The following is a 23,146-nucleotide window of genomic DNA, read 5'->3' as shown; positions in this document are numbered from 1 at the left end:
GATTTTAATGACACAAACGCCCCATAAGGGTGTCCAGGACCTCCCTTATCGATGTCCCCGAGGTGCCACCACCCCATGCCCGTGTCCCCGCAGGTTCCAGGTGGCAATTCCAGTGTCCCCAAGGGTGTCCCCAATATCCCCAAATCCACTCCAAGTCACTTTAGTGTAGAAAATTCAGATTTTAACGGGACAAATGCCCCATAAGGGTGGCCAGGATCCCCCTTAGCGATGTCCCCGAGGTGCCACCACCCCGTCCCCATGTCCCCAAATCCCAAATCTGGGGTGTCCCCGTGTCCCCAAGGCGTCCCCAAGGTGCCACCCCCAATTTCAGCGTTTCCAAATCCACTCCAAGTGACTTTAGGGTGGAAAATCCCAATTTTAATGACACAAACACTCCATAAGGGTGACCAGGACCCCCGTTAGCGATGTCCCCGAGGTGCCACCACCCCGTCCCCATGTCCCACAGGTTCCAGGTGGCCGTGCCGGCGGTGGCCTCGCGGGGGGTGTCCCTGCACAGCGGCCGCCCCCCGCCCTGGGCGCAGCGGCAGCGGCAGCGGCTGGAGCAGCGGCTGCGCGAGGAGCTGCGGGCACGGGGGGCACTGCCCGGCCCCGGGCTGCACACGCAGTTCCCCGACCCCCGGCTGGTGCAGTATGACTGCGGTACGGGGACACGGGGACATTGGGGACATTGGGGACATTTGGGGGATTGGGGACATTTGGGGGATTGGGGACATGGGGGCACTGGGGACATTGGGTACATCAGGGACATTTGGGGACATTGGGGACATGGGGACGTTGGGGACATTGGGGATGTTGGGGACATGGGGACATTGGGGACATTGGGGACATTGGGGACATTGGGACATTGGGGACATTTGGGGCAATGGGGACATTGGGCACATTGGGGATATTGGGAACATTTGGGCACATCTGGGACATTGGGGACACTGGGGGATTGGGGACACTGGGGACATTGGGACATTTGGGACATTGGGGACATGGGGGCACTGCCCGGCCCCGGGCTGCACACGCAGTTCCCCGACCCCCGGCTGGTGCAGTACGATTGTGGTACGGGGACATTGGGGACATTGGGGACATTTGGGGACATTGGGGACATTGGGGACATTGGGGACACTGGGACATTGGGGACACTGGGACATTGGGGACATTTGGGACATCTGGGACATTTGGGGGATTGGGGACATTGGGGACATTGGGGACAGAGGGACATTGGGGACATTGGGGACATGGGGACATTGGGGACATGGGGACGTTGGGGACATTGGGACATTGGGGACATTGGGGACATGGGGACGTTGGGGACATTGGGACATTGGGGACATTGGGGACATTGGGGACATTGGGACGTTGGGGACATTGGGGACATGGGGACATTGGGGACATGGGGACGTTGGGGACATTGGGGACATGGGGACGTTGGGGACATTGGGGACGTTGGGGACATTGGGGACATTTGGGGGATTGGGGACATTGGGGACATTGTGGTCATGGAGGACCTGGAAAGTGTTGGGGACACTGAGGACATCGGGGACATTGGGGACATTGGGAACATTTGGGCACATCTGGGACATTTGGGGACATTGGGACATTGGGGACACTGGGGACACTGGGGACATTTGGGGAGGTTGGGGACATTGGGACATTGGGGACATTTGGGACATTTGGGGGATTGGGGACATTGGGGGCATTGAAGGCATTGGGGGCAATGGGGACATCTGGGACATTGAGGACATCGGGGACATGGGGACATCGGGGACATTGGGGAGATTGGGGGAGGTTGGGGACATCTGGGACATTGGGGACATTTGGGGGACATCTGGGACACTGGGGGCATTGGGGACATCGGGGACATTTGGTGAGGTTGGGGACATTGGGGACACTGAGAACATTGGGGACATTTGAGGACATTGGGGACATTGGGGACATGGGGCACTGGGGACATTTGGGGACACGGGGACACTGGGGACATTGGGGACATTGGGGGCATTGAGGACATTAAGGACATCGGGGACATTTGGGGCAACGGGGACATGGGGACATTGGGGACAATGTGGTCATGGAGGACCTGCAAAGTGTTGGGGACACTGAGGACATTGGGGACATTTTGGACATTGGGGACACTGGGGACATTGGGGACATTTGGGGACATTGGGGGGATTTGGGACACTGAGGGCATTGGGGACATTGTGGTCATGGAGGACCTGGAAAGTGTTGGACATCTGGGGACATTGAGGACATTGGAGGTGTTGGGGACATTGGGGACATTTGGGGACATTGGGGACACTGGGGACACTGAGGACTTTGGGGACATTTGGGGAGGTTGGGGACATTGAGGACACTGAGGACTTTGGGGACATTGGGGACATTTGGGACATTTGGGGACTTTGGTGGCAATGGGGACATTTGGGGATTGGGGCAGTTTGCAGTGAAATGACCCCAATCTATTCCATTTTTGGGCTAAAATTTTGGGGTTTTTTGCCATTTTTTCGGGATTTCCCTTCCTCACCTGTCTCACCTGTCCCTCCCCTGTCCCTCACCTTTATCTCACCTGTCCCTCACCTGTCTCACCTGTGTCACCTTTATCTCCCCTGTCTCACCTGTCCCAGGTGAACCCTCCAGGAGCTTTGCAGTGAAATGACCCCAATCTATTCCATTTTTGGGATAAAATTTTGGGGTTTTTTGCCATTTTTTCAGGATTTCTTTGCCTCACCTGTCCCTCACCTGTTCCACCTTTATCTCACCTGTCCCTCACCTGTCCCTCCCCTGTCCCTCACCTGTCTCACCTGTGTCACCTTTATCTCACCTGTCTCACCTGTCCCAGGTGAACCCTCCAGGAGCTTTGCAGTGAATTATCCCCAATTTATTCCATTTTTGGGATAAAATTTTGGGGTTTTTTGCCATTTTTTCAGGATTTCCTTGCCTCACCTGTCCCTCCCCTGTCCCTCACCTGTCCCTCCCCTGTCTCACCTGTCCCACCTGTGTCACCTTTATCTCACCTGTCCCAGGTGAACCCTCCAGGACCTTTGCAGAGAAATGACCCCAATCTATTCAATTTTTGCCCTAAAATCTCGGGTTTTTTTGCCATTTTTTCGGGATTTTTTTCGCTTCCCTCGCCTCACCTGTCCCTCACCTGTGCGCAGGTAAGCTGCAGGCGCTGGACGCGCTGCTGCGGCGGCTGCGGGCGGGCGGGCACCGCGTGCTGATCTTCACGCAGATGACGCGGATGCTGGACGTGCTCGAGCGCTTCCTCACCTTCCACGGCCACATCTACCTGCGCCTGGACGGCTCCACCCGCGTCGAGCAGCGCCAGGTGAGGGGGACACACCTGGGCACACCTGGGGAGGGGGTGGGGACACCTGGGGAGGGGTTGGAGACACCTGGACACACCTGGGGAGGGGGTGGGGACACCTGGGGAGGGGTTGGATAGGGCTGGGAGACACCTGGGCACACCTGGGGAGGGGTTGGAGACACCTGAGATACACGTGAGCACACCTGGGCACACCTGGGGAGGGGTTGGACACACCTGGGGAAGGGTTGGACACACCTGGGCACACCTGGGCACAGCTGGGGAGGGGTTGGACACACCTGGGGAGGGGTTGGATAGGGCTGGGACACACCTGGACACACCTGGGGAGGGGTTGGACACACCTGGGGAGGGGTTGGACACACCTGAGATACACCTGAGCACACCTGGGCACACCTGGGGAGGGGTTGGACACACCTGGGGAGGGGTTGGAGACACCTGAGATACACCTGGGGAGGAGTTGGAGACACCTGGGGAGGAGTTGGATAGGGCTGGGAGACACCTGGGCACACCTGGGGAGGGGCTGGACACACCTGGACACACCTGGGGACACCTGGGGAGGGGCTGGACACACCTGGGCACACCTGGGGAGGGGTTGGACACACCTGGGGAGGGGTTGGACACACCTGGGGAGGGGTTGGATAGGGCTGGGACACACCTGGGCACACCTGGGCAGGGTTAGACACACCTGGGGATGGGCTAGAGACACCTGGGCACACCTGAACACACGTGAGGAGGGGTTGGACACACCTGAGATACACCTGAGCACACCTGGGCACACCTGGGGAGGGGTTGGACACACCTGGGACACACCTGGGGAGGGTTAGACACACCTGGGCACACCTGGGCTGGGTTACAGACATGAGACATGCATCTCCAGTGTGCCCCAGGTGTCCCAGGTGTGCTCCAGGTGTGCCCCACCTGTCTCAGGTGTGCCCCAGATGTGTCCCAGGTATCTCAGGTGTGTCCCAGGTGTCCCTCAGGTATCTCAGGTGTGCCCCACCTATCTCAGGTGTGTCCCAGGTGTGTCTCAGGTATCTCAGGTGTCCCTCAGGTGTTTCTCAGGTGTGTCCCAGGTGTTCTCCAGGTATCTCAGGTGTGTCTCAGGTGTGTCTCAGGTGTCCCTCAGGTATCTCAGGTGTGTCTCAGGTGTGTCTCAGGTGTGTCCCAGCTATATCTGGTGTGTCTCAGGTATCTCAGGTGTCCCTCAGGTGTGTCCCAGCCATCTCAGGTGTGTCTCAGGTGTCCCCCAGGTATCTCAGGTGTGTCTCAGGTATCTCAGATGTGTCTCAGGTATCTCAGATGTGCCCCAGGTGTGTCTCAGGTGTGTCCCAGCTATCTCAGGTGTATCTCAGGTGTGCCCAGGTGCGTCTCACCTGTGCCCAGGTGTGTCCCAGGTGTGTCTCAGGTATCTCAGGTGTGTCTCAGATGTGTCCCAGCTATCTCAGGTGTCCCTCAGGTGTCCCTCAGGTGTGTCCCAGGTGTGTCCTAGCTATCTCAGGTGTCCCTCAGCTATCTCAGGTGTGCCCAGGTGCGTCTCACCTGTGTCCCAGGTGTGTCCCAGGTGTGTCTCACCTGCGTGTCCCCCCCAGGCGCTGATGGAGCGCTTCAATACCGACAAGCGGATCTTCTGTGCCAGGTGTCCCTCAGGTGTCTCAGGTGTCCCTCAGGTGTGCTCAGGTGTCCCTCAGGTATCTCAGGTGTCCCTCAGGTGTGCTCAGGTGTGTCCCAGCTATCTCAGGTGTGTCTCAGGTGTGCCCCAGGTGTCCCTCAGGTATCTCAGGTGTGCCCCAGGTGTCCCTCAGGTATCTCAGGTGTGTCTCAGGTATCTCAGGTGTCCCTCAGGTGTTTCTCATGTGTGTCTCAGGTGTCCCTCAGGTATCTCAGGTGTGTCTCAGGTGTGTCCCAGCTATCTCAGGTGTATCTCAGGTGTGCCCAGGTGTGTCCCAGCTATCTCAGGTGTGTCTCAGGTGTGTCCCAGGTGTGTCCCAGCTATCTCAGGTGTGTCCCAGCTATCTCAGGTGTGCTCAGGTGTGTCCCAGCTATCTCAGGTGTGTCCCAGCTATCTCAGGTGTGCTCAGGTGTGTCTCAGGTGTGTCTCAGGTATCTCAGGTGTCCCTCAGGTGTGTCCCAGGTGTGTCCCAGCTATCTCAGGTGTGCCCAGGTGCGTCTCACCTGTGTCCCAGGTGTGTCCCAGGTGTGTCTCACCTGCGTGTCCCCCCCAGGCGCTGATGGAGCGCTTCAACGCCGACAAGCGGATCTTCTGTGCCAGGTGTCCCTCAGGTGTCCCTCAGGTGTCTCAGGTGTCCCTCAGGTGTGCCCAGGTGCGTCTCACCTGTGTCCCAGGTGTGTCCCAGGTGTGTCCCAGCTATCTCAGGGGTATCTCAGGTGTGCCCAGGTGTGTCTCAGGTGTGTCCCAGCTATCTCAGGTATCCCTCAGGTATCTCAGGTGTATCTCAGGTGTGCCCAGGTGCGTCTCACCTGTGCCCAGGTGTGTCCCAGGTGTGTCTCAGGTATCTCAGGTGTGTCTCAGATGTGTCCCAGCTATCTCAGGTGTGTCTCAGGTATCTCAGATGTGTCCCAGGTGTCCCTCAGGTGTGTCCCAGCTATCTCAGGTGTGTCTCAGGTGTGTCTCAGGTGTCCCTCAGGTGTGTCTCAGGTGTCTCAGGTATCTCAGGTGTCTCAGGTGTGTCCCAGCTATCTCAGGTGTCCCTCAGGTATCTCAGGTGTCCCTCAGGTGTGTCCCAGCTGTCTCAGGTGTATCTCAGGTGTCCCTCAGGTATCTCAGGTGTCCCTCAGGTGTGTCCCAGGTGTGTCCCAGCCATCTCAGGTGTGTCTCAGGTGTCCCCCAGGTATCTCAGGTGTGTCTCAGGTATCTCAGATGTGTCTCAGGTATCTCAGATGTGCCCCAGGTGTGTCTCAGGTGTGTCCCAGCCATCTCAGGTGTGTCTCAGGTGTGCCCAGGTGTGTCCCAGGTGTGTCTCAGGTATCTCAGGTGTGTCTCAGATGTGTCCCAGCTATCTCAGGTGTCCCTCAGGTGTCCCTCAGGTGTGTCCCAGGTGTGTCCCAGCCATCTCAGGGGTATCTCAGGTGTGCCCAGGTGTGTCTCAGGTGTGCCCAGGTGCGTCTCACCTGTGCCCAGGTGTGTCTCACCTGCGTGTCCCCCCCAGGCGCTGATGGAGCGCTTCAACGCCGACAAGCGGATCTTCTGCTTCATCCTCTCGACGCGCTCGGGCGGCGTCGGCGTCAACCTGGCGGGCGCCGACACCGTCGTCTTCTACGACTCCGACTGGAACCCCACCATGGACGCCCAGGCCCAGGACAGGTGCCACCGCATCGGCCAGACCCGCGACGTGCACATCTACAGGTGCGCGCACCTGGGGGTGCCCGGGGGGTGCCTGGGCAGGTGTGTGGGGGTCAGGAGATCACCTGGAGATCCTGGAGATCACCTGGAGCTCACCTGGAGCACCTGGAGCTCACCTGGAGCTCACCTGGGCAGGTGTTTGGGGGTTAGGAGCTCACCTGGAGCTCCTGGAGATCACCTGGAGCTCCTGGAGATCACCTGGGCAGGTGTTTGGAGGTCAGGAGCTCACCTGGAGAACCTGGAGCTCACCTGGAGCTCACCTGGGCAGGTGTTCGGGGGTTAGGAGCTCACCTGGAGAACCTGGAGATCACCTGGGGAGGTGTTTGGGGGTCAGGAGATCACCTGGAGCTCCTGGAGATCACCTGGGGAGGTGTTTGGGGGTTAGGAGATCACCTGGTGAACCTGGAGATCACCTGGGCAGGTGTTTGGGGGTCAGGAGATCACCTGGAGCTCCTGGAGCACCTGGAGCTCATCTGGAGCACCTGGAGCTCATCTGGAGCTCACCTGGGCAGGTGTTTGGGGGTTAGGAGCTCACCTGGAGAAGCTGGAGATCACCTGGAGCTCACCTGGGCAGGTGTTTGGAGGTTAGGAGATAACCTGGAGAACCTGGAGATCACCTGGGCAGGTGTTTGGGGGTCAGGAGATCACCTGGAGAACCTGGAGATCACCTGGAGCTCATCTGGAGCACCTGGAGCTCATCTGGAGCTCACCTGGGCAGGTGTTTGGGGGTTAGGAGCTCACCTGGAGAAGCTGGAGATCACCTGGAGCTCCTGGAGATCACCTGGAGCTCACCTGGAGCTCACCTGGAGCTCACCTGGAGCTCACCTGGAGCTCCTGGAGATCACCTGGGGAGGTGTTTGGGGGTCAGGAGACCACCTGGAGAACCTGGAGATCACCTGGAGCACCTGGAGATCACCTGGGCAGGTGTTTGGGGGTTAGGAGCTCACCTGGAGCTCACCTGGAGCACCTGGAGCTCACCTGGAGATCACCTGGAGCTCACCTGGGGAGGTGTTTGGGGGTCAGGAGCTCACCTGGAGCTCACCTGGAGCACCTGGAGCTCACCTGGAGCTCCTGGAGATCACCTGGGCAGGTGTTTGGGGGTCAGGAGCTCACCTGGAGAACCTGGAGCTCCTGGAGCTCACCTGGGCAGGTGTTTGGGGGTTAGGAGATAACCTGGAGCTCACCTGGAGCACCTGGAGATCACCTGGGGAGGTGTTTGGGGGTCAGGAGCTCACCTGGAGCTCACCTGGAGCACCTGGAGCTCACCTGGAGCACCCGGAGCTCACCTGGGCAGGTGTTTGCGGGTCAGGAGATCACCTGGAGAACCTGGAGCTCACCTGGAGCTCACCTGGGCAGGTGTTCGGGGGTCAGGAGCTCACCTGGAGCTCACCTGGAGCACCTGGAGCACCTGGAGCTCACCTGGAGCTCACCTGGGCAGGTGTTCGGGGGTTAGGAGCTCACCTGGAGAACCTGGAGATCACCTGGAGTTCAGCTGGGCAGGTGTTTGGGGGTCAGGAGCTCACCTGGAGCTCACCTGGAGCACCTGGAGCTCATCTGGAGCACCTGGAGCTCATCTGGAGCTCACCTGGAGCTCCTGGAGCTCACCTGGAGCACCCGGAGCTCACCTGGAGCTCATCTGGAGCACCTGGAGCTCACCTGGGGAGGTGTTTGGGGGTTAGGAGCTCACCTGGAGCTCACCTGGAGAACCTGGAGATCACCTGGAGCACCCGGAGCTCACCTGGAGCTCACCTGGAGCTCACCTGGGCAGGTGTTTGGGGGTCAGGAGCTCACCTGGAGCTCCTGGAGCACCTGTCCATATCTCACCTGTCCATATCTCACCTGTCTCACCTGTCCCACCTGTCCCAGGCTGATCAGCGAGCGCACGGTGGAGGAGAACATCTGTGGGCTCACCTGTCCATGTCTCACCTGTATCTCCTGTCCATGTCTCACCTGTCCATGTCTCACCTGTCCATGTCTCACCTGTCGCACCTGTCCCAGGCTGATCAGCGAGAGCACGGTGGAGGAGAACATCTCGATCCCACCTGTATCTCCTGTCCATATCTCACCTGTCTCACCTGTCCATATCTCACCTGTCCCTATCTCACCTGTCCATATCTCACCTGTCTCACCTGTCTCACCTGTCTCACCTGTCCATATCTCACCTGTCTCACCTGTCTCACCTGTCTCACCTGTCCCAGGTTGATCAGCGAGCGCACGGTGGAGGAGAACATCTGAGGCTCACCTGTCCATATCTCACCTGTCCATATCTCACCTGTCCCACCTGTCTCACCTGTCTCACCTGTCCCACCTGTCTCACCTGTCCCACCTGTCCCAGGCTGATCAGCGAGCGCACGGTGGAGGAGAACACCTGTGTGCTCACCTGTCCATGTCTCACCTGTCCATGTCTCACCTATCCATATCTCACCTGTCCATGTCTCACCTATCCATATCTCACCTGTCCATGTCTCACCTATCCATATCTCACCTGTCCATGTCTCACCTGTATCTCCTGTCCATATCTCACCTGTCCATGTCTCACCTGTCCATGTCTCACCTGTCGCACCTGTCCCACCTGTCTCACCTGTCTCACCTGTCCATATCTCACCTGTCCCACCTGTCCCAGGCTGATCAGCGAGCGCACGGTGGAGGAGAACACCTGGGACTCACCTGTCCATGTCTCACCTGTCCATGTCTCACCTGTCCATGTCTCACCTGTCTCACCTGTCTCACCTGTCCATATCTCACCTGTCTCACCTGTCCATATCTCACCTGTCCATATCTCACCTGTCCCACCTGTCCCAGGCTGATCAGCGAGCGCACGGTGGAGGAGAACATCCTCAAGAAGGCCAACCAGAAGCGCCTCCTGGGGGACATGGCCATCGAGGGCGGCAACTTCACCACCGCCTACTTCAAACAGGTGAGCGCCGCCAGGTGAGCGCGGCGGCGCACCTGGCCGGGCCCGGGGGGTTGGGGGGGACACAGGTGGGGTCACAGGTGGGGTTTGGGGGGGTCACAGGTGAGGTTTGGGGGGTCCCAGGTGAGGTTTGGGGGTCACAGGTGGGGTTTGGGGGTCCCAGGTGAGGTCCCAGGTGAGGTTTGGGGGTCCCAGGTGGGGTTTGAGGGTCCCAGGTGAGGTTTGGGGGGTCACAGGTGGGGTTTGGGGGTCACAGGTGAGGTTTGGGGGTCCCAGGTGAGGTTTGGGGGGTCACAGGTGGGGTTTGGGGGGTCCCAGGTGAGGTTTGGGGGTCCCAGGTGAGGTTTGGGGGGTCACAGGTGGGGTTTGGGGGTCCCAGGTGGGGTTTTTTGGCTCCCAGGTAAGGTTTGGGGGTCCCAGGTGAGGTTTGGGGGGTCCCAGGTGAGGTTTGGGGGTTCCAGGTGGGACTTGGGGGTCCCAGGTGTGTCCAGGTGGGTTCTGGTTGTGTCCAGGTGAGGTTTGGGGGTCCCAGGTGAGTTTTGGGGGGGTCACAGGTGTGTCCAGGTGGGTTCTGCTTGTGTCCAGGTGAGGTTTGGGGGTCACAGGTGAGGTCCCAGGTGGGGTTTGGGGGTCCCAGGTGAGGTCACAGGTGAGGTTTGGGGGTCCCAGGTGGGGTTTTTTGGCTCCCAGGTGAGGTTTGGGGGTCCCAGGTGAGGTCACAGGTGAGGTTTGGGGGTCCCAGGTGAGGTTTGGGGGTCCCAGGTGGGGTTTGGGGGGGGTCACAGGTGTGTCCAGGTGGGTTCTGCTTGTGTCCAGGTGAGGTTTGGGGGTCACAGGTGAGGTCCCAGGTGTGCCCAGGTGCCCCCAGCTGTCCCCAGGTCTATCTCAGGTGCCCCCAGGTGATCTCATGGGTGCCCCCAGGTGTGCCCAGGTGCCCCCAGGTGCTCTCCCAGGTGTGCCCAGGTGCGCCCAGATGCCCCGAGGTCTATCTTAGGTGTGCCCAGGTGCCCCAGGTGCTCTCCCAGGTGTGTCTCAGGTGCCCCCAGGTGTATCTCAGCTGCCTCCAGGTGCCCCCAGGTGTCCTCAGGTGTCCCCAGGTGCCCCCAGGTGTCCTCAGGTACCCCCAGGTGCCCCCAGGTGTCCTCAGGTGTCCCCAGGTGTGCCCAGGTCTATCCTGGGTGTCCCCAGGTGTCCCCAGTTGCTCCCAGGTGTCCCCAGGTACCCCCAGGTGCCCCCAGGTGAGCTCCCAGCTATTCCCAGGTGTCCCCATGTGTGTCCCAGCTGTCCCCAAGTGCCCCCAGGTGAGCGCCCAGGTGTGCCCAGGTGTGCTCAGGTGCCCTCCCAGGTGTGCCCAGGTATCCCCAGGTGTGCCCAGGTGTGTCTCAGGTGTGCCCAGGTATGTTTTACTCCCCTAGCTGCCCCCCAGGTGTGTTTTCACCCCCCCAGGTGTGCCCAGGTGTATCTCAGATGCCCCCAGGTATATCTCAGGTGTCCCCAGGTGCCCCCAGGTGTATCTCAGGTGCCCCCAGGTGTATCTTAGGTGTCCCCAGGTGTGCCCAGGTGTCCTTCCAGGTGTTCCCAGGTGTGCCCAGGTGTCCCCAGGTGTCCCCAGGTGTGCCCAGGTGTCCCCAGGTGTTCCCAGGTGTGCCCAGGTGTTCCCAGGTGTCCCCAGGTGTGCCCAGGTGTCCTTCCAGGTGTTCCCAGGTGTGCCCAGGTGTCCCCAGGTGTCCCCAGGTGTGCCCAGGTGTCCCCAGGTGTTCCCAGGTGTCCCCAGGTGCGCCCAGGTGTGCCCAGGTGTATCTCAGGTGCCCCCAGGTGTATCTCAGGTGCCCCCAGGTGTGCCCAGGTGTCCCCAGGTGTGCCCAGGTGTGCCCAGGTGTGCCCAGGTGCGTCTCTCCCCCCACCCTCAGCAAACCATCCGCGAGCTGTTCGACATGGCGCCCGAGGAGCGCGACCCCGACGGGGACCGGGACAAAAGCGGGGACAGGAACGGGGACAGGGACGTCCCCAACGAGGACGACGAGGACCCGGCGGCCACCCGCAGGACGCACATCCTGGAGCAGGTGAGGCACACCTGGGGCACACCTGGGGCAGTGTCCCCAAGGTCCCCAAAGGGTCACAAATGTCCCCCAAGATGGCACCGATGGCCACAAATGGCCCCGATGTCCTCAAAGTCCTTGATGGCCTCCATGTCCTTGATGGCCACCAAGTCCTTGATGGCCACCAAGTCCTTGATGGCCTCCATGTCCTTGATGGTCTCCATGTCCTTGATGGCCACCATGTCCTTGATGGCCACCAAGTCCTTGATGGTCTCCATGTCCTTGATGGCACCAAATCCTTGATGTCCTCCATGTCCTTGATGGTCTCCATGTCCTCGATGGTCTCCATGTCCTCGATGGTCTCCATGTCCTTGATGGCCACCAAGTCCTTGATGGCCTCCATGTCCTTGATGGCCACCAAATCCTCGATGGTCTCCATGTCCTTGATGGCCACCAAGTCCTTGATGGTCTCCATGTCCTTGATGGTCTCCATGTCCTTGATGGTCTCCATGTCCTTGATGGGCACCAAGTCCTTGATGGCCTCCATGTCCTTGATGTCCTCCATGTCCTTGATGGTCTCCATGTCCTTGATGGGCACCAAGTCCTTGATGGCCTCCATGTCCTTGATGTCCTCCATGTCCTTGATGGTCTCCATGTCCTTGATGGCCTCCATGTCCCCAAATGGTCTTGATGGCCCCAAATGTCCCCAATGGCCCCAGTGTCCCAAAATGGCGCCAATATCTCCAAAATCCTTGATGGCCTCCATGTCCACAAATGATCTTGATGGCCACAAATGACCACGAATGGTCTTGATGGCCCTAAATGGCCTCAAATGTCCCCAATGGCCACAATGGCCACAATGGCACTGATCGCCACAAATGGTCTTGATGGCCCCCAATGGCCTCGATGTCCCCAAGGTCCCAATGGCACCAATGTCCCAAAATGGCGCCAATCTCTCCAAAATCCTTGATGGCCTCCATGTCCCCAAATGTCCCCAATGGCCACAATGGCCTTGATGTCCCCAAGGTCCCAATGGCACCAATGTCCCAAAATGGCGCCAATATCTCCAAAATCCTTGATGGCCTCCATGTCCCCAAATTTCTCCAATGGCCACAATGTCCCCAACCCCCTGAATGTCCTCAATGTCCCCATTGCCACCAAAGTCCTCAGTGTCTCCAGATGTCCAACACTTTCCATGTCCTCCATGACCACAATGTCCCCAATGTCCCCAACACCCCAAATGAACTCAACCTCCCCAAATGTTCCCAATGTTCTCCATGTCCTCCATGGCCTTCATGACCCCAATGTCCCCATTGCCCCAAGTGTCCCCAATGTCCCCAACACCTCCAATGTCCTCAATGTCTCCAACCTCCCCAAATGTCGCCAATGTTCTTCATGTCCTTCATGACCACAACATCCCCAATGTCCCCAACGTCCCATTGCCCCAAATGTCCCCAATGTCCCCAATGTTCTCCATGTCCTCTATGGCCTTCATGACCACAATGTCCCCAATGTCCCCATTGCCCTAATGTCCCCAAATGTCCCCAATGTCCCCAACACCTCCAATGTCCTCAATGTCTCCAACCTCCCCTCATGTCCCCAATGTTCTCTGTGTCCTCCATGGCCTTCATGACCCAAATGTCCTGAACGTCCCCATTGCCCCCAACATCCCCAACCCCCCGAATGTCCCCAGGCGCTGTGTGGGGCCGAGGACCCCGAGGACATCCGGGCGGCGTCGCAGGCGCAGGCCGAGCGCGTGGCAGCGCTGGCCCCCTGTCCCCAATGTCCCCAATGTCCTCAATGTCCTCAGTGTCCCCAACAACCCAATGTCCCCAACACCTCCAATGTCCTCAGTGTCTCCAGTGTCTCCAACCTCCCCAAATGTCCCCAATGTTCTCCATGTCCTCCATGGCCTTCATGACCCAAATGTCCCCAATGTCCTCCATGCCCCAAATGTCCCCAATGTTCTCCATGTCCTCCATGACCTTCATGACCACAATGTCCCCAATGTCCCCAACATCCTCCATGTCCCCAATGTCCTCAGTGTCCCCAATGTCCTCAATGTCTCCAACCTCCCCAAATGTCCCCAATGTTCTTCATGTCCTCCATGGCCTTCATGACCACAATGTCCCCAAATGTCCCCAATGTCCCTAACACCTCCAATGTCCTCAATGTCTCCAACCTCCTCAGATGTCCCCAAATGTCCCCAATGTTCTCCGTGTCCTCCATGGCCTTCATGACCCAAATGTCCTGAACGTCCCCATTGCCCCAAATGTCCCCAATGTCCTCAATGTCCCCAATATCCCAAATGTCCCCGATGTTCTCAATGTCCCCAATGTCCTCAATGTCCCCAATGTCCCCAACACCTCCAATGTCCTCAATGTCTCCAACCTCCCCAAATGTTCCCAATGTTCTTCATGTCCTTCATGGCCTTCATGACCCAAATGTCCCGAACGTCCCCAATGTCCTCAATGTCCTCAATGTCCTCAGTGTCCCCTCAATGTCCTCAGTCCCCCCAATGTCCCCAATGACTCCAACACCTCCAATGTCCTCAGTGTCTCCAGTGTCTCCAACCTCCCCAAATGTCCCCAATGTTCTCCGTGTCCTCCATGGCCTTCATGAACCCAATGTCCCCAATGTCCTCAATGCCCCCAGTGTCCCCAACACCCCAAATGTCCCCATTGCCCCAACTTCCCCAATGCCTCCAACCTCCCCAAATGTCCCCAATGTTCTTCATGTCCTCCATGGCCTTCATGACCCAAATGTCCTGAATGTCCTCAAATGTCCCCAATGTCGTCAGTGTCCCCAACACCCCAAATGTCCCCAATGTTCTTCATGTCCTCCATGGCCTTCATGACCACAATGTCCCCAATGTCCTCATTGCCCCAAATGTCCCCAATGTCCCCAACACCTCCAATGTCCTCAATGTCTCCAACCTCCTCAGATGTCCCCAAATGTCCCCAATGTTCTCCGTGTCCTCCATGGCCTTCATGACCCAAATGTCCTGAACGTCCCCATTGCCCCAAATGTCCCCAATGTCCTCAATGTCCCCAATATCCCAAATGTCCCCGATGTTCTCAATGTCCCCAATGTCCTCAATGTCCCCAATGTCCCCAACACCTCCAATGTCCTCAATGTCTCCAACCTCCCCAAATGTTCCCAATGTTCTTCATGTCCTTCATGGCCTTCATGACCCAAATGTCCCGAACGTCCCCAATGTCCTCAATGTCCTCAATGTCCTCAGTGTCCCCTCAATGTCCTCAGTCCCCCCAATGTCCCCAATGACTCCAACACCTCCAATGTCCTCAGTGTCTCCAGTGTCTCCAACCTCCCCAAATGTCCCCAATGTTCTCCGTGTCCTCCATGGCCTTCATGAACCCAATGTCCCCAATGTCCTCAATGCCCCCAGTGTCCCCAACACCCCAAATGTCCCCATTGCCCCAACTTCCCCAATGCCTCCAACCTCCCCAAATGTCCCCAATGTTCTTCATGTCCTCCATGGCCTTCATGACCCAAATGTCCTGAATGTCCTCAAATGTCCCCAATGTCGTCAGTGTCCCCAACACCCCAAATGTCCCCAATGTTCTTCATGTCCTCCATGGCCTTCATGACCACAATGTCCCCAATGTCCTCATTGCCCCAAATGTCCCCAATGTCCCCAACACCTCCAATGTCCTCAATGTCTCCAACCTCCTCAGATGTCCCCAAATGTCCCCAATGTTCTCCGTGTCCTCCATGGCCTTCATGACCCAAATGTCCTGAACGTCCCCATTGCCCCAAATGTCCCCAATGTTCTCAATGTCCCCAATATCCCAAATGTCCCCGATGTTCTCAATGTCCCCAATGTCCTCATTGCCCCAATTGTCCCCAATGTCCCCAATGTCCTCAGTGTCCCCAATGTCCCCAGTGTCTCCAACCTCCCCAGGTGTCCCCAATGTTCTCCGTGTCCTCCATGGCCTTCGTGACCCAAATGTCCTGAACGTCCCCAATGTCCCCAATGTCCTCAATGTCCCAAATGTCCCCAACTTCCCCAATGTCCTCAGTGTCCCCAATGTCTCCAACCTCCCCAAATGTCCCCAATGTTCTCCGTGTCCTCCATGGCCTTCATGACCCAAATGTCCTGAACGTCCCCAATGTCCCCAATGTCCTCAATGTCCCAAATGTCCCAAATGTCCTCAACCCCCCGAATGTCCCCAGGCGCTGTGCGGGGCCGAGGACCCCGAGGACATCCGGGCGGCGTCGCAGGCGCAGGCCGAGCGCGTGGCGGCGCTGGCCCCGTGTCCCCAATGTCCCCAATGTCCCCAATGTCCTCAGTGTCCTCAGTGTCCCCAACACCCCAAATGTCCCCAATGTCCCCAACACCTCCAATGTCCTCAGTGTCTCCAATGTCTCCAACCTCCCCAAATGTCCCCAATGTTCTCCATGTCCTTCATGGCCTTCATGACCACAATGTCTCCAATGTCCTCCATGTCCCCAATGTCCCCAACACCCCAAATGTCCCCATTGCCCCAACTTCCCCAATGTCTCCAACCTCCCCAAATGTCCCCAATGTTCTCCGTGTCCTCCTTGGCCTTCATGACCCAAATGTCCCGAACGTCCCCAATGTCCCCAACGTCCCCAACCCCCAAATGTCCCCAATGTCCCCAACGCCCCGAATGTCCCCAAATGTCCCCAACCCCCCGAATGTCCCCAGGCGCTGTGCGGGGCCGAGGACCCCGAGGACATCCGGGCGGCGTCGCAGGCGCAGGCCGAGCGCGTGGCGGCGCTGGCCGAGTTCAGCGAGTCGCTGAGCCCCGAGGACGGCGCCGGCGCCGAGGGCCCCGAGGAGGAGCTGAGCAAGGCCGAGCAGGAGATCGCCGCCCTGGTGGAGCAGGTGATTTTGGGGCAATTTTGGGGGGATTTTGGGGCGTTTCGGGGCAATTTAGGGAGATTTTTGGGGTTTTTTGGGGGTGTTTTGGGGTGATTTTGGAGCAATTTGGGGGGATTTTGGGGCAATTTGAGGGGATTTTGGGGTGTTTTGAGGGGATTTTGGGGCAATTTGGGGGGATTTTCGGGCAATTTGAGGGGATTTTGGGGGGTCTTGGGGTGATTTTGGGGTGTCTTGAGGTGATTTTGGGGCAATTTGGGGAGAATTTGGGGGGTCTTGGGATGATTTCGGGGTGTTTTAGGGGAGATTTTGGGGTGTCTTGGGGTGATTTGGGGGCAATTTTGGGGAGAATTTGGGGTGTCTTGAGGTGATTTTGGGGCAATTTGGGGAGAATTTGGGGTGATTTGGGATGATTTTGGGGTGTTTTAGGGGAGATTTTGGGGTGTCTTGGGATGATTTTGGGGCAATTTTGGGGAGAATTTGGGATGTTTTGGGATGATTTTGGGGCAATTTGGGGTGATTTTGGGGCAATTTTAGGGGATTTTGGGGTGTCTTGAGGTGATTTTCGGGCAATTTGGGGGGATTTTCAGGGAATTTGAGGGGATTTTGGGGTGATTTGGGATGATTTTGGGGTGTTTTAGGGGAGATTTTGGGGTGTCTTGGGGTGATTTTGGGGCGTCTTGGGGTGATTTGGGGGCAATTTGGGGAGAATTTGGGGGGTCTTGGGATGGTTTTTGGGTGGTTTAGGATGATTTTAGGGCAATTTCGGGGGGGATTTTGGGAGATTTTGGGGTGTCCCGAATGATTTTGGGGTGTCTTGGGGGGATTTTTGGGGCAATTTGGGGGCCCCAAATGTGGGGGTGTCCCACTTTTCCCCATGTTCCTTTAATTTGGGGATTTTTTTGGGGGGCTTCTGGGGGTCCATTTGAGCCGGGATTTTTTTGGGGGGCTCCCCGGCGATCCGGGGATGTTTTTTGGGAGGATGCTGACCCCTCCCCAAATTTGGGGGGGTCCCATTTTCCCCCTCCCCAAATTTGAGGGTGTCCCACTTTTCCCCATGTTCCTTTAATTTGGGGAATATTTTGGGGGGCTTCTGGGGGTCCATTTGAGCCGGGATTTTTTTGGGGGGCTCCCCGGGGGTCCGGGGATGTTTTTTGGGGGGCTGCTGACCCCTCCCCAAATTGCAGCTGACCCCCATCGAGCGCTACGCCATGAACTTCCTGGAGGCCTCGCTGGAGGACGTCAGCCGGGAGGAGCTGAAGCAGGCTGAGGTTTGGGGGGGGGGGTCCCAAATTGGGTCTGGGGTCTCAGGAGGGTTTGGGGGGGGTCTCAGGGTGGATTTGGGGGGTCCCAAATTGGGTCTGGGGTCTCAGGGTGGGTTTTGGGGGGGTCCCAGTTGGGTTTTTGGGGGTCCCCGAATTGGGTCTGGGGTCTCGGGGTGGGTTTTGGGGGGTCTCAGGGTGGGTTTGGGGGTTCCCGAATTGGGTCTGGGGGTTCCTGAATTGGGTCTGGGGTCCCAGTTTGGGTTTTGGGGGTCCTGAATTGGGTCTGGGGGTTTTGGGGGTCCCAATTCGGGATTCGGGGTCCCAATTTGGGTCTGGGGTCTCAGGGTGGGATTTTGGAGGTCCCATTTGTGATTCGGGGTCCCAATTTGGGTCTGGGGTCCCTGGGGGGTTTTGGGGGGTCCCAATTGGGGATTCGGGGTCCCAATTTGGGTCTGGGGTCTCAGGGTGGGATTTTGGGAATCCTGAATTGAGTCTGGGGTCTCTGGGGGGGTTTATGGGGGTCCCAGTTGGGATTTTGGGGTCCCAATTTGGTATTCGGGGTCCCAATTTGGGTCTGGGGTCTCTGGGAGGTTTTGGGGGGTCTCAATTTGGGATTTGGGGTCCCAATTTGGGTCTGGGGTCTTGGGGGGGTTTTGGGGGTCCTGAATTGGGTCTGGGGGTTTTGGGGGGTCCCTTTTGGGATTTCGAGGTGCCAATTTGGGTCTGGGGTCTCAGGGTGGGATTTTGGGGGTCCTGAATTGGGTCTGGGGGTTTTGTGGGGTCCCAATTTGGGATTTTGGGGTCCCAATTTGGGTCTGGGGTCTCAGGGTGGGATTTTGGAGGTCCCATTTGTGATTCGGGGTCCCAATTTGGGTCTGGGGTCTCATTTTGGGATTTTGGGGGTCCCGATTTGGGTCTGGGGTCTCTGGGGGGTTTTGGGGGGTCCCAATTCGGGATTCGGGGTCCCAATTTGGGTCTGGGGTCTCCGCAGGAGCAGCTGGAGGCCGCCCGCAAGGACATTGGCCAGGCCAAGGGGGGCGGGGCTCGGGCCCGGCCCCGCCCCGGCCCCGCCCCCCTGGGGGAGGAGCCCGAGGAGGGGGCGGAGCCCGAAGGGGGCGTGGCCTCGTCGGAAAGGGGCGTGGCTCAACCCAAAGGGGGCGTGGCCAGCTCGGAGAGGGGCGTGGCTCCACCCAAAGGGGGCGTGGCCTCGTCGGAGAGGGGCGTGGCCTCCTCCGAAAGGGGCGCGGCCAATCCTAAAGGGGGCGTGGCCAACATAGGGGGCGTGGCCAGCTCAGAAAGGGGCGTGGTCTCCTCCAAAGGGGGCGTGGTCGGCTCAGAAAGGGGCGTGGCCTCCTCCAAAGGGGGCGTGGTCGGCTCAGAAAGGGGCGTGGCCTCCTCCAAAGTGGGCGTGGCCACCCCTGAGCCCGTCGCTGCCTGCAAAGGGGGCGTGGCCTCGTCAGAAAGGGGCGTGGCCACCCCAGAAATGGGCGTGGTTTCATCGGAAATGGGCGTGGCCTCCTCAGAAAGGGGCGTGGCCACCCCAGAAATGGGCGCGGCCTCACCGGAAGTGGGCGTGGCCAGCCCGGAAGGGGCGGAGCCCGATCTGGAAAAGGGGGCGGGGCCAAGGAAGGCGCGGCGCCCGCGGGCCCCGCCCCGCCCCTCCCCCCAGCGGCCCGGCCGGCGCCCGCGGGTTGTGACGTCATCGCTGACGTCACCGATGACATCATCAGAGCCCGAGCCGCCCAGCGTGACGTCATCGCCGCCCGCCGAGGCCACGCCCACTCCGTCGCCGCCCGCGGCGGCGCCGGAACATCACGCGGCGGCGTCAGGGCAGGAAGTGACGTCACCGGAGGCGGAAGTGACGTCACCGGCGGAGGGGGCGGGGCCCGAGGAGCCCCCCCGCGCCCCGCCCCCGGGGCCGCGGCGCCGGCGCAGCGCCGACCTGGAGATCCGGCAGGGCGGGCGCGCCGGCCCGGCCGCCAAGGTGCTGCGGGCCCTGCCCGGCCGGTTGGTCACCGTGCTGGAGGCCCCGCCCCCCGGCCACGCCCCGCCCCGCCGCCGCGCCCGCCCGCGCCCCGCCCCGCCGCCTGCCTCAGTTTCCCCGCCGTCCTCCCCCTCGTCGGCCTCGTCGGCGTCTTCCTCCTCCTCATCATCCTCCTCCTCGCCCGCCCCTCCGCCCCCGAAGCGCCGCCGCGGCCGCCCCCCCAAGCCCCGCCCCCTCCCCGCGGGGGGCGGGGCGCGGAGGCGCCGCCGCCGCCATCTTGGCGCCCGCCGGCGCCGCCCCCGCCGCGAGGACCCCAAAGCGGCGGCGGCGCCGCCGCGGAAACGGCGGCGGGGGCGGCCGCCCAAGATGGCGTCGCCGGAGCGCGAGGGCGGGGGAGGGGACGGGGAGGGGTCGCCCGGCCCCTCCCCGGCAGCGGCGGCCATGCCGCGGTCCACCCGCGCCCGCCCCGGCGCCCCCCTGGCCCCGCCGCTGCAGCGGGAGCCGCGGCGGCGCCCCCGGCAAGATGGCGGCCGGGTGGGCGTGGCTTCGGGCGGAGGGGGCGGGGCCAAGCGGAAGGAGCCCCTCCCCCCGCGCCCGGCCAAGCGGCGCAGGACCGGGGGGGGAGGGGCCGGCGGAGGCCCCGCCCACCGGAGGGGGAGGAAAAGGGGGCGGGGTCCCCCCGCGGCCCCGCCCCGCCGGACGCAGCCCCCCCGGCGCTGCGCCGCCCCCCCCGCGCAGGGAGGGGGAGGGGCGGCCCCCCCGGACCCCCCCGGTGGGGCGGGGGCGGGGGGGAGGGGGAGGAAGGGGAGGACGTGAGGGGCGCGGCAAGATGGCGGCAAGGGGGGGAGAGACGGGGGTGGGTGGTGGTGGGGGAGGGGCAAGATGGCCGGCGGTGGGGTGATGTAAAATGGCTGATGGTGGGGGTGAGACAAAATGGCTGACGGTGGGGGTGAGACAAAATGGCTGACAGTGGGGTGAAACAAAATGGCCGACAGTGGGGGTGACACAAAATGGCTGACCGGAAAGGGATACAAAATGGCCGCCAGTGGGGGTGAAACAAAATGGCCAAAAGTGGGGGTGAAACAAGATGGCTGACGGTAAGCATGAGACAAAATGGCCGCCGCTTGGGGTGAGACAAAATGGCTGACAGTGGGAGTGATGCAAAATGGCTGAGAGGGAAAAGATTCAAAATGGCCGCCAGTGTGGGTGACACAAAATGGCTGACGGTGGGAGTGAAACAAATTGGCTGATAGTGGAAGTGAAACAAAATGGCCGACAGTGGGGGTGACACAAAATGGCTGACAGGGAAGGGATACAAAATGGCCGCCGGCCGCCTGGATGTGGTCATGTGATTTGTGGGGGATTTAAATGTGGCTGACATGGCGGCCATGTTGATCAGTCCCAGTGTGGCTGGTGGGGTGACCTTTGATTGACCCCAATATGGCTGACACAGTGATCTTCGCTCCCAATATGGCCGACACTTGACCTTTGGTTGACCTTAATATGGCAGACACTTGACCTCTGATTGACCCCAATATGGCAGACACCTGACCTCTGATTGACCCCAATATGGCTGACACTTGACCTTTAAATTATCCCAATATGGCCGACATGATGACCTCTGACTGACCCGAATATGGCTGACGTGGTGACCTCTGACCCCAACATGGCTGACAGTGACCTTTGTTTGACCCCAATATGGCTGACACTTGACCTTTGGTTGACCCTAATATGGCTGCCATGCAAGGGGGCGTGGTCTCAAAATGGCCGCCGGGGTGACCTCTCAGTGACCCCAAGATGGCCGCCACCGTCGATCCAAGATGGCAGCCCGCGCGCGTCCGTGATGTCACTGCTGGAGGCCATCTTGGCTTGGGTGACGTCATTGCTGGCAGCCATTTTGAACCTGGCGGCCATCTTGTTTTCTGGCAGCCATCTTGAACACCAACCCCTAAAGGTGGTGGCCATCTTGCCTCCTGGCGGCCATCTTGACCTCACTTTGACCCAACCTCCCGGCAGCCATCTTGACTCTGGCCATCACGTGACCCGGCGGCCATCTTGATTGTGAGATGCAAAAATCTTGGCAGCCATTTTGTCTCCCGGTGGCCATCTTGGCTCCCACCATCTTCATCAATGCCTGGCCACCATTTTGATTCCTGGTGGCCATCTTGACTGGGAAGATGCAGGAACTTGGCGGCCATCTTGACTCTGTCACATGATCCGGCGGCCATCTTGACTGCTCGTCGATCTCGACTCCCAGCAGCCATTTTGACTTCCACCAACTTTTGTGAGTTCTGGCGGCCATCTTGGTTCCTGGTGGCCATCTTCACTGTAAACTCGGCGGCCATGTTAAATCCTGGCGGCCATCTTGGCCATGAGAAGATCGAAGACTTGGCAGCCATTTTGAATCCTGGCGGCCATCTTATCTCTGACCAACGTGTGACCTGGCGGCCATCTTGGCCATGAACTGACAGCGAAAACTGGCGGCCATCTTGGCCTCCCCAGCATCTGTAACTGCCGGCAGCCATATTGAATCCTGGTGGCCATCTTGAATGCGAAACAACCACAAAACCTGGCGGCCATCTTAACTCCCATGACTCCTGGCAGCCATTTTGAATCCTGGCGGCCATCTTAACTCATGTGATGCCCAGAAGGCATCTTGAATCCTGGTGGCCATCTTGACTGCGAGACGACCACAAAACACGGCGGCCATCTTGCCTCCTGTGACGCCCGGCAGCCATCTTGAATCCTGGCAGCCATCTTGACTTATGTGATGCCCAGCAGCCATTTTGAATCCTGGCAGCCATCTTGACTGCGACACAATTACACAACCTGGCGGCCATCTTAACTCCCATGACTCCCAGCAGCCATTTTGATTCCTGGCGGCCATCTTGACTACGACACAACCACAAAACCCAGCTGCCATCTTGAATCCTGGTGGCCGTCTTGCCTCCCGTGACTCCCGGCAGCCATTTTGAATCCTGGTGGCCATCTTGACTATGAGAAGACCACAAAACCCGGCGGCCATCTTGATTCCTGGTGGCCATCTTGCCTCCCGTGACTCCCGGCAGCCGTTTTGAATCCCGGCGGCCATCTTGCATCCCGGCGGCCATCTTGCTTCAGGACCGTGCCCAGCAGAGTTGGGGGTGCGGGGTGGGGGAGGGGCGTTTCCCCTCCCCCCCGGATATGTAAATTTGGTTCCTTTCGAACCCGATCTATGCAAATGTGCTGGGCCGGGGGGCGGGGCCGGGATTTTTGGGGGGGGAGCGGCGGTCGAGGCTCTTCCTGCCGTGAATAAAAAAAGGTTCAAAATTCCCAAGTTTTGGGGTCCCCCCCGGGTCAGTTTTTTGGGGTGGGGGAATTTTGGGGGTCCCTGAGGAGTTTTGGGGTC

The 23,146-nt window shown here is 59.5% G+C and overlaps 1 protein-coding gene across 1 annotated transcript in view; it reads left to right on the top strand.

Moving 5' to 3' along the window:
• SRCAP (Snf2 related CREBBP activator protein) overlaps positions 1-20,853 on the top strand; it is a 90,950-nt gene extending 70,097 nt beyond the window's left edge. Inside the window, exons 31-41 of the mRNA XM_077789550.1 lie at positions 467-660; positions 3,162-3,331; positions 6,496-6,692; positions 9,492-9,606; positions 11,514-11,551; positions 11,591-11,666; positions 16,336-16,515; positions 17,697-17,780; positions 18,766-19,800; positions 20,068-20,292; positions 20,785-20,853. Of these exons, the coding sequence (XP_077645676.1) occupies positions 467-660; positions 3,162-3,331; positions 6,496-6,692; positions 9,492-9,606; positions 11,514-11,551; positions 11,591-11,666; positions 16,336-16,515; positions 17,697-17,780; positions 18,766-19,800; positions 20,068-20,292; positions 20,785-20,853 (2,383 nt within the window). The remainder of the gene's footprint in view (positions 1-466; positions 661-3,161; positions 3,332-6,495; positions 6,693-9,491; positions 9,607-11,513; positions 11,552-11,590; positions 11,667-16,335; positions 16,516-17,696; positions 17,781-18,765; positions 19,801-20,067; positions 20,293-20,784) is intronic.
• The last annotated feature ends 2,293 nt before the right edge of the window (positions 20,854-23,146 follow it).

The sequence above is a fragment of the Lonchura striata genome, chromosome 35 (assembly GCF_046129695.1).
Source record: "Lonchura striata isolate bLonStr1 chromosome 35, bLonStr1.mat, whole genome shotgun sequence".
Lineage (NCBI taxonomy): Eukaryota > Metazoa > Chordata > Aves > Passeriformes > Estrildidae > Lonchura > Lonchura striata.
This window is presented reverse-complemented; position numbering and strand designations above follow the sequence as displayed.